Genomic DNA, 10,886 nt, shown 5'->3' on the forward strand with positions numbered 1-10,886 from the left:
TTTGGGATTCAGACAGAGATCTCAAGAGTTTCCCAGACAGGAATGATGTAACAGTTTGCCAGCAAGTGTACAGAGTGGATACATGGATAGATTTAGGAGGACTTAGTCTGTATATTCCTGGTATTATCCTGGCTTCAGTGCTGGTAGCTCTTTGGTGCTGCTCCATTCATCACTGGCAGAGGTCTGACAGTCCAGCAGCATCTGTGGGGAAGAGTGGAGGGGATACAGTAACACGGGATATCTGTAGGTTTGTGGGCTTGACGGCACAGGGCAGCACAGCAGAACTGCTGCCACACATCTCCACCGACCCACGTTTGATCACGACCTCAGGTGCTGTCTGTGCGGAGTTTGCACGTTGTTCCCGTGAACTGGAAGGTTTCCCCTGGGTGCTCTGGTTTCCGCCCACTTCCCAAAGTCATGCAGGTTGTTAGGTAAACTGGCCGCTGTAAACTGCCCCTGGTGTGCAGGTGAGGGATAGAATCTGGGAGGAATTTAGGCCTCATTTGGAGTATTGTATGCTGTTCTGGTCACCGGATTGCAGGAAGGATGTGGAGGCTTTGGAGAGGGTGCAGAAGAGGTTCACCTGGCTTAGAGGGTATGACCTATAAGGAGAGGTTGGACACACTTGGATTGTTTTCTCTGCAGCATTGTAGGCTGAGGGGCAACATGATAGAAGTGTATAAAATAATGAGAGGCAGAGATAGGGTAGATGGTCAGAGTCTTTTTCCCAGGGTGGAAATGTCAAATGCTAGAAGGCACAGGGTTAAGGAGAGAGGGGGAAAGTTTAAAGGAGATTTACGTGGCAAGTTTTTTTACACAGAGTGTGGCAGATGCCTGGAACGCACTGCCAGAGAGGTGGTGGAAGCAGATACAATAGCAATGTTTAAGAGGCATTTAACCAGGCACATGAACAGGCAGGGAATGGAGGGACATCGACCACGTGCAGGCAGATAGGTTTAGTTTAGTTTGTCATCATGGTCGGCACAGACATCGTGGGCCAAAGGGCCTGTTCCTGTACTGTACTGTTCTATGTTCTATGTTCGATGTGTGTCGGTGATTGGTGGTATCTGGGGGGAGCTGATGGGAATGTGGGGGCAATAAAAGATGTGATTAATGTAGGATTAGTGTAAATGGGTGGCTGATGGCTGTCACTGACTCGGTGAGGGATATAGACCATGTGCAGTCTAAATTGGCATCATGCTGGGTACAGACATAGTGGGCCGAAGGGCCTGTTCCTGTGCTGCTCTGTGCTCTGTGCTCTGTGATTAATGAACCATTCCTGTCCCGTTGTCCAGTGGCTCAGTCTGGTGTTGTCTTTGTTTTCAGGTTGTACTACGCTGGTCCACATCCCGTGAGAGGAGTGCAGCTCATGAGGGTGGGCAAGCTGCAACATCACCAAGGGAAGCTGAGCCAAGCATTGGGCACTCTAAAGCAGGTTAGTGAGCCCCCAGGGGAGCTACATTGCCTCTCTCTTTTACCGTGAAGGAGCCAGGCAGTCTTCTGGTCCAGTGCACTCTTCACGATCCTCGACCTGCTGCCTATTCCATTAGCCTGAAGTCCTTCAGCACCGGCCCTCCTGATGCTGCCTGACCCACTGAGCTCCTCAAGAAACAAAGGACTGCAGACGCTGGAATCCAGATGAAAAACACGATGATGCTGGAGGAACTCAGCAGGCCAGGCAGCATCCATGGAGAAAAGCAGGCAGTCAACGTTTCGGGTCCTGAAGAAGGGTCCTGACTCGAAAACGTTGACCACCTGCTTTTCTCCATGGATGCTGCCTGGCCTACTGAGTTCCTCCAGCATCACCGTGTTTTCCACTGAAGTCCCTGCTTTGTTTATCAGCAGGAATGGTCTGTTCTTTAATTGATGGAAGGATTAGAGGGGAATTGAAGAATTCTCTTTTTCAGCTCAGCTAGTTGTTTGGAACTCCTGATCTCAAAGTGTGGTGGAGGTGGACAGCCTTATTATATTTAAAATCAGCCCCTAGATGACAATTGAGCAGTAAGGCCACACTTGGAACATCATTTAGAAGTTTAGCATTTTTACCTAACATACAACACACTTGTTATAGTGCAACAAAGATTCACCAGATTGGTTCCTGGGATGGCATAGCAGGAGAGATTGAATTGGAATTGGAATTGGAATCGGAATTGGAATTGGTTATTATTATCACTTGTCCCGAGGTAGAGTGAAAAACTTGTCTTGTAAAGGTAAGAGGGATATGAAGTCGGATCCATCTAAAATCTGTTTTTGGGTGGCATGAACATGGTGGGCTCTTCCTGTGCACTGCATTTCTGATACTGCGACTCTTCTCAAAAAAAAGGCCAGTCGGCCCATCATCCTGCGTCCTGCTTCGAGAAACCAGTCCAATTTTGTTCCACACCTTGGCTCTTTCCCCACAATTTTCCAAATTAGGTCTCTTCGAAAACATGCCTGATAGTCCTCCGAGAGTTCCAATCAAACCTGCTTCCACCACTCTTTCAGGTCGTGCATTCCGGTGACGGTGAAAAGACTCACATTTGTAAAGCACCTTCTGCATCCCTTTCAGGATGTCTTTGACCAGGTTACAGCCCATGAAGTGCTTTTGAATTGCAGACAAATGTGACAGTATGCATTTCAGTAGAGAAAGCAAAAATGCTGAGAGCCTGGGGAATGTTAATGTTCAAAGAGACCTGGGTGTCCTTGTACACGAGTCACTGAAAGCTAACATGCGGGTGCAGTAGAGGTTAGGAGGGCACATGGTATGTTGGCTTTTATTGCAAGAGAATTTGAGTACAAGAGTGACGATGTTTTGTTGAAGTTAGAAAGGGCCTTGGTGAGACCACACTTGGAACATCATTTTTTACCTAACATACAACACACTTGTTACAGTGCAATAAACATTCACCAGACTGTTTCCTGGGATGGCAGGCATATCATATCAGGAGAGATTGAATTGGAATTAGTTTATTATTGTCACTTGTACCAAGGTACAGTGAAAAACTTGTCTTGCATACCGTTCGTACAGATCAATTCATTGCACAGTGCATTGAGGTAGTACAGGGTAAAGCAATACAGAATGCAGAGTAAAGTGTCACAGCTACAGAGAAAATGCAGTGCAGGTAGACAATAAGGTGCAAGGTCATAATGGGGTAGATTGTGAGGTCAAGAGTCCATCTTATTGTACTAGGGAACTGTTCAATAGTCTTATAACAGCGGGATAGAAGCTGTCCTTGAGCCTGGTGGTACATGATTTCAGACTTTTGTATCTTCTGCCCGATGGGAGAGGGGAGAAGAGAGAATGTCTGGGGTGAGTGGGGTCTTTGATTATGTTGGCTGCTTTACCGAGGCAGCAAGAAATATAGACAGAGTCCATGGAGGGGAAGCTGGTTTCTGTGATGTGCTGGGCTGTGTCCACAACTCTCTGCAGGTTTTTGCAGTCACTCTATTCCTTAGAGTAATAAGTATGAAGGATGACTTTATTGGAATGTACAACGTTGTTAGATCTCCACACAGACAGCAGCTGGGGTGCTAGAACGGTCAGGCTGCAGTACCATATGATGACTCCAAACTCGAGAAGTCAACAGAACAGGATCAGTACAGGAGAGATTTAGGAGAAAGCTCTCAGGGTTAGGGTGGTTCAGTCACAAGGAAAGATTCACTGGGCAAGGCTTGTTATCTTTGGAACAGATGAGGCCGAGGGCAGACTTAATCGAAGTGTATAAAATGATGAGAAGCCGAGTGGATGGGAAGAACCAGAGACAGGTCGGTAATGAGGCATTGAGTCAAGTTAACTGGCAAAAGGAATGGGGGAAGTCAAGAATATATTTCACCCAGAGGGAGATGGAACTCACGGCTTGAGAGGGTGGTGAAAGTGAAACCCTGATCATATTTAAACAAAACAGAGATGATTACTTGGAGCTATAATTTACACAGTCACTGACCAACACTGGGAAGTGGGATCAGTCTGAAAGCCCCTCCATGACAGAGTCAGAACATACCAGTCCAAATCCACTGCTTCTCTTCCATAAACCTCTTCGAAGGAAATCTCAACTTTTACCTACTGAATTAGAAGTTACTGGTTTGTGGCTAGCAAAGGAAAAACTGGTCAGCGAGATCCCAAACCCCGGAGAAGATCCTGGGATCCCTTATAGTGAAAGCAGAATGGAATTTACTGAGCCGAGGTGAATACAAATGGATTGATTTGTGAAATGCAGCCCTTAAAACACCACTCACAAATTCTCGATTCCCTCGAAGCTTGCCCTTAATCGAGTCACCACCAGCTGACTGACCTTCATTATCGAATCTCAGCACACCGCATGTAACCTGAGTCTTTGAGGGAAATGGACTGCTGCTCCTGTCTCAGTCACTCTCCCTTATCCTGTCATTGTGAAGATTGAATTCTGGTGTTAATTGCTCTGGATGAGACTCTGCTAAACTGAAAGCCATTAACATAGCAACAAATTAGGATTTATTACAATTGTTCTCATGTTTGTATGGTGCTACATTCCAATAGTTCAAACACATTCTCTGTCATCATGTGCTAAACAAAATGATATGGTGTTTAGAAATGCAGCAGGCACATTATTAACTGTTATTCTTGCCGCTCTGCATGCTAAGGTATAAATTTGCATAACATTACACGGTTCTGCAGAGCTCAGCCCTGGCAGTCTGATCCCAAGCAGATAGAGGAAACGGCTGTTGAGTGACTTATTGCTACTACAAGGTGGAATTTGTACGACCCGGTCACCTTGTTCAAGGAAGGAGTCACGAACTGTGAGATGGAAGGGAGCTGGAAGTGGGCTGTGTTCACGGGAACTGAGTGTCAAGCTGATTTGTTCTATTTCTTCCTGCCAGGCATTTGACGTTCTGAAGGTGACCCATGGAAGGGAACATCCCCTGACCAGCAACCTGCTGCAGCTTCTGGCAGACTGTGAGGCGGAACTCAACAGCAGACTGGAGTAGATGTCAATGCCAGCCGGTGTGTGTGTGTGTGTGTGTGTGTGTGTGTGTGTGTGTGTGTGTGTGTGTGTGTGTGTGTGTGTGTGTGTGTGTGTGTGTGTGTGTGTGTGTGTAAATGTGTGCACGCGTGTGCACACTCACATGCACCTGCAAGTGTGACCCTGCATATGTGCATGCAACTGGTTGTGCAGATCTACTTGTATGTGCAGATACCTTGATGTCTGAGGGTTGCCTTAATGCTAGACCAAAACAAAGGAAGAGAGAAGTAGTTGCTTAAATAAAAACAGAAAATGTTGGAACTACTCACCAGGTCAGACAACATCTGTGGAAAGAAAAACAAAAACGGTTAATATTTCAGGTCTGGGACCTTTCACCAGAACTGACCCTTCACCAGTTCTGATGAAGGATCCCAGACCTGAAACGTTCACTGCTTTTCTCTGCACGGATGCTGCCTGACCTGCTGAGTGTTTCCAGCAGTTTCTGTTTCTCTTATACATTTCCAGCATCAGCAGTTTTTTTTTTATTTTCAGTAGTTGTTTAAAACTGGACTAACCCAAGAAGATCAAATGGATTGTATTGAACTTTACTGTGAGGTATAAACATCTCATCCATCATTGGGATAGCAGACACTGAGCGAACACAGTCCACAAGGGTTGTGGATGGACTTTCAACACATTTGAATTACACAGCCATATACTTTGCTTAAATCCCATCCCATTGACTCAGTTTAGGTTTCTCTTTGGGGAGGAGCTGTGGGCTTTACTGGTGGAAAGCTTCCTTGGCCTCCGTGACATCATGGAGATGAGGTCTCTTTGAGGATGAGGCAGAACCAAACCAGCCAAAGGTAGAAGGCTCTGAGACCTGATATAACCCCTTTTTCTGTTTGCGTACTTTGACTTCAATAAACAATAGTGTGTGATTGTCCATTTCTTTCTGAACTTGTGAATGGTCAAAATTATGAATGGTCAAAGGTTATGAAGGGTTTAAGTGGAGTCAAGAGACCTCAATAAAACCCCACGTTTTTGAAAACCTTTATCAGAACTCCATGTAATTCAGGATCTACAGTGAGGAATCCCACCTTCTCTTCTTCTAGTTGGCATAAAGCCTCTCAATCCTGGTATCATCTTTCTAAGGTTTTTCTGCCCCCAAAGCAGAGTGCCTAAAACTGGCCACACCACCCGAACTGAGGTTTAACCTGTCATTTGCCCATCCCTTTGTTCATGCAGTTATTTACAAAACCCACGATCTCTGTTGTTTTTATTGCTAAGCCCTCCTTCCTTGCAGTAAAAGATCACCAACTGCTTGACCTGAGATTGTTGCGGGCAGGTTTGTGGCATCAGGGCTTTGGCTGACACTTCAGTGTGACACTGAGGGATCAGACCTTAAACCAGTCCCTGTCTGCATTGTCAGGTGGATAGAAGAGATGCTATAGCACTGTTTCAAAGAGCAGCATGGGAGTTATTCCCAAGTATCTTCCAACATTCATGAGGACTGGAAAGGAAGAGGGCAGAAGCCAGAGTAAGAAGGTTGGGGGAGGGGGAGGAGCACACACAGGCAGGTGATCGGTGAGTCCAGGTGAGGGGGGAAGGTAGGCAGGTGGGGGAGAGGGGATGAAAGGGAGTGATGTAAAAAGCTGAGGGGTGATAGATAGAAGAGGCAAAGGGCTGACTGAGAAGGAAGAATCCCCAGAGCCCAGTGTCTTTCACTCTCACTCTCCTGCTCCTTCACCATTACCCCGTGGTATATCTTCCCTTCAATCACTTATCTGATTCACAACTTTTTAATTCACATGTGGGACCTGGGCATCATTAACACAATCAACATTTCTAATCCCACCCTTAACAGCTCTGGGGAAGCTGGTGGTGAGCTGGTCTCTTGATCCCCATGGTTGGAAGTTGCCTTTGGACCAGGTCCTGCCACCTTGGGATGTAATAAAGTTTTGTATGGTAGGATTGTGTTCATTTTCTGGATGGGTGGGACTTTGGCTTGGAGACCTGCACACAAATCCCACCTCTGCGGGGAATTTAAGTTCAACTAACTAAATAAATCTGCAATAAAGAGATAAAAATCACTGTTGGTGTCTGTAAGCCACGGGATTGTTGGAAAAACCCATCGAGTTCCCTAATGGTGGTCAGAGAAAGTAAATCCACCACCCTGACCCCATAAGACCAGAAGATATAAAGCAGAATTAGACCATTCAGCCCATCGAGTCTGCTCTATCATTCAATCATGGCTGATTTTTTTTAACAACCCCATTCTCCCACCTTCTCCCTATAACCCTTAACCCCCTTCCCAATGAAGAACCTATCAATCTCTGCCTTAAATACACCCAATGACTTGGCCTCCACAGCCCTCTGTGGCAACGAATTCAATAGATTCTCCACCCTCTGGCTGAAGAAATTCCTCCTCATCTCAGTTCTAAAGGGACGTCCCTTTATTCTGAAGCTGTGCCCTTGGATCCTAGATTCTCCCACTACTGGAAAGATCCTCTCCACATCCGCTCTATCCAGGCCATTCAGTATCCAGTAGGCTTCAATAAGATCCCCCCTCATCCTTCTGAATTTTATCAAGCAAGGGCCCAGAGACATCAAACGCTCCTCCTGCTCCTCACCCAGGCTGACCTATATGTGACTCCAGACCCACAGCAGTGTCGTCTGCAATGGCCAAAAAAAACCCACCCTATTCAGAGAAATCATGCCACTTGAAAATGCTCACACTCCGACGTTCGATGCCCTCGGTGTCCCCCGAGATACCAGTTGAATAACTGAGGTATCTCCTACAACAAGTGGGCTGTCTGTAGTGATATGTTCCTGGTCTGGGACTCGTGCTCACTGATATGACCACCTTACACTCGCGATTTGTGAGCATTTGTAGATCCGCAGCTTGTTCGGATCCTGTTGAGGGCTGCCCACTATCTTTGGGGGAAATCGAAGCCAGAGACCTCTGTAGGGTCAATGATGAGGTGGAGGATCATAGAGAGATACGGCATGGAAACAGGTCCTTCGTCTCACCAAGTCTGTGACAACCATCAACCACCCATTTACACTCATCCTACGTTAATCCCATTTTTTATTCCCCCCACATACTTATCAACTCCCCCAGATACTACCACAGATACCTATGCACATAGAACATAGAAGAGAACAGGAACAGTACTCTTTGGCCCATGATGTCTGTGCTGACTATGATGCCAAATTAAACTAACCCCATCTTCCTGCATGTGATCCATATCCCTCCATTCCCTGCCTGTTCGTGTGTCTCTCTAAGTGCCTCTTAATCCTCACTAATGTATCTGCTTCCACCTCCTCCCTTAACAGCACCTTCCAGGCACCTACTGCTCGCTGTGTAAAAATACTTCCCTCGCACATCTCCTTTAAACTTTCCCCCTCTCATCTTAAAGCTATGCCCTCTAGTATTTGACGTTTCTATCCTGGGAGAAAGAATCTGACAAAGGGACAATTTACAGCAGCCAGTTAACCAACCAGCCTGCATATATCTAGGATGTGGGAGGAAACTGGAGTATCCAGAGGAAACCCATATGGTCATAGAGAGAGAACATACAATCTCCACACAGACAGCACCCGATGTCAGGATTGACCCTGGTCCTCTGGCTCCACTGGCATCCCTTGTGATTGTGAATATGCACTTGAAAACAATAGAAGCAAGCCACACCTTGGATCAAAATGGACTAAATGTTACAGATTTCTCTTTATTGAAAAAGCATCAAATCAGTAAAGTGAATGCTGAATCTAAGTGGAGAACTTTGCAACCTCCATTTCAGAAAAATTTGCTCATTCAAGCCTTATTGCCAATCAAATGCACCTAAACCATTTACATACAAGAATTGGGTTGTCTAATATGAGGAAAGGTTTGTGCTAACACCTCCACTGTAATACCTGCAGCCTCCATTTGAATGGGAATGGAGACAGAGTGGTGAGGGATTTGGGCTTGTTCCCTGAACCTGCACCAATGAGATGGCGATACCATTTCAATCTCAGCAATAGCAGCTGGAATTTTAATTCAATTAGTTACTAGTCCAGAGTTAATATAAAAAGGTGGTATTGATTATATGAACCATGAAACTACTGGAATGGGGTAAAAACATTTGAGAAAAACCCCTAATTACCCAACAGCACAGGATGAAGAAAGGTAAAGTATAAAAACTGGTCTGGTCCTTTCAGGAAATAAATCTGCCTTCCTTACCCAGTCTGGTCTGTGTGTGATTCCAGACCCACAACAATATGGTTGACTCTGAACTGGTATCTGAATTTGGCTCACAAACTAGATTGGTAAATTGGTTTATTATTGTCACATGTACCCAGGTACAGTGATAAACTTTATTTTGCGTGTCATCCATACAGATCATTTCATCACATCAGTACATTGAGGTAGTACAAGGGAAAACAATAACAGAATGCAGAATAAAGTGTTACAGTTTCAGAGAAAGTGCAGTGCAGGCAGGCAATAAGGCGCAAGGCCATGACGACGTAGATGGTAAGGCCAAGAGTCCATCTTAGAACATAGAACACTATGTGCAACACTATGTGGTCAGGTTGCTGGTGATAGAGGACGGGTTACACCCGAACCAGGAGGGGGCCAATATCCTTGCGGCTAGGTTTGCTAGGGTGGTTTGGGAGGGTTTAAACTAGTTTGTGAGGGAGAAGGGAACCGGAGGAGTACGTCAGAGGAAGAAGGGGATGGGGAAAAGTTAGATCACAGGTAGAGAAGCTTTGGGGAAGGAGAAGCAGAATACAGGCTATAAAATAGTAAGGTAGATGGACTGAAGTGTATTTACTTAAATGCAAGAAGCGTCAGGAATAAGGGAGATGAACTGAGGGCTTGGATAAGTATGGGGGACTATGATATTGTGGCTATTACTGAGACGTGGCTGACATCAGGGCAGGAGTGGATATTGAATATTCCTGGTTTTCAGTGTTTTAAGAGGGATAGGGAAGGGGGGAGAAGAGGAGGAGAGGTGGCGATACTGGTCAGGGACACTGTTACGGCTGCGGAAAGGATGGATGTTGTAGAAGGTTCATCTCTAGAGTCTGTGTGTGTGGAAGTAAGGAATAAGAAAGGAGCAGTTACTCTACTAGGAGTATTCTATAGGCCCCCCGGTAGCAGTAGAGATATGGAGGAGCAGATTGGCAGGCAGTGTTTGGAGAGAGGCAAAAATAACAGGGTTGTTATAATGGGAGACTTCAACTTCCCAAATATAGACTGGAACCTGCTTAGTGCCAAAGGTTTAGATGGGACGGAATTTGTTAAATATGTCCAGGAGAGATTCCTGACGCAGTATGTCGACAGGCCGACTAGAGGGAATGCCATGTTAGATCTAGTTTTAGGAAATGAACCGGGACAGGTGAAGGATCTATTGGTGGGTGAGCATTTGGGGGACAGTGACCATTGCTCCTTAACCTTTAAAATTGTCATGGACAGGGACAGGTGCGGAGAGGACAAGAAGATATTTAATTGGGGAAGGTCGAACTATGAGGCTATAAGGAGAGAACTTGGGAGTGTAAATTGGGATGTCCTTTTTGAAGGGAAATCTACCATGGAGATGTGGTCGATGTTCAGAGATCTTATGCAGGATGTTAGGGATAAATATGTCCCGGTGAGGCAGAGAAGGAATGGCAGGGTGAAGGAACCGTGGGTGACGAGAGAGGTGGAACGACTAATTAGGGAGAAGAAGGTAGCATACATAAGGTATAAGCAGCAAGGTTCAGACAGGGTGTGTGAGGAATATAGAGTAGAGAGGAAGGAACTTAAGAAAGGGCTGAGGAGAGCTAGAAGGGGACATGAAAAAGCGTTGGCTAGTAGGGTTAAGGAAAATCTCACGGCATTCTTCACGTACGGGAAGGGTAGGAGGATGGCTAGGGTAAAGGTAGGTCCGATTAAAGACAAAGGTGGGAGATTGTGCCTGGAGGTGGCGGAAGTGGGAGAAG

The 10,886-nt window shown here is 45.8% G+C and overlaps 1 protein-coding gene across 2 annotated transcripts in view; it reads left to right on the forward strand.

The window, feature by feature from the left end:
* smyd3 (SET and MYND domain containing 3) overlaps positions 1-5,860 on the forward strand; it is a 750,592-nt gene extending 744,732 nt beyond the window's left edge. For both annotated transcript variants that reach the window (XM_052013009.1, XM_052013010.1), the window contains 2 exons: positions 1,327-1,435; positions 4,837-5,860. In XM_052013009.1, the coding sequence (XP_051868969.1) occupies positions 1,327-1,435; positions 4,837-4,944 (217 nt within the window). In that variant the 3' untranslated portion in view covers positions 4,945-5,860. The remainder of the gene's footprint in view (positions 1-1,326; positions 1,436-4,836) is intronic.
* The last annotated feature ends 5,026 nt before the right edge of the window (positions 5,861-10,886 follow it).

This window comes from Pristis pectinata, chromosome 3 (genome assembly GCF_009764475.1).
Source record: "Pristis pectinata isolate sPriPec2 chromosome 3, sPriPec2.1.pri, whole genome shotgun sequence".
NCBI lineage: Eukaryota > Metazoa > Chordata > Chondrichthyes > Rhinopristiformes > Pristidae > Pristis > Pristis pectinata.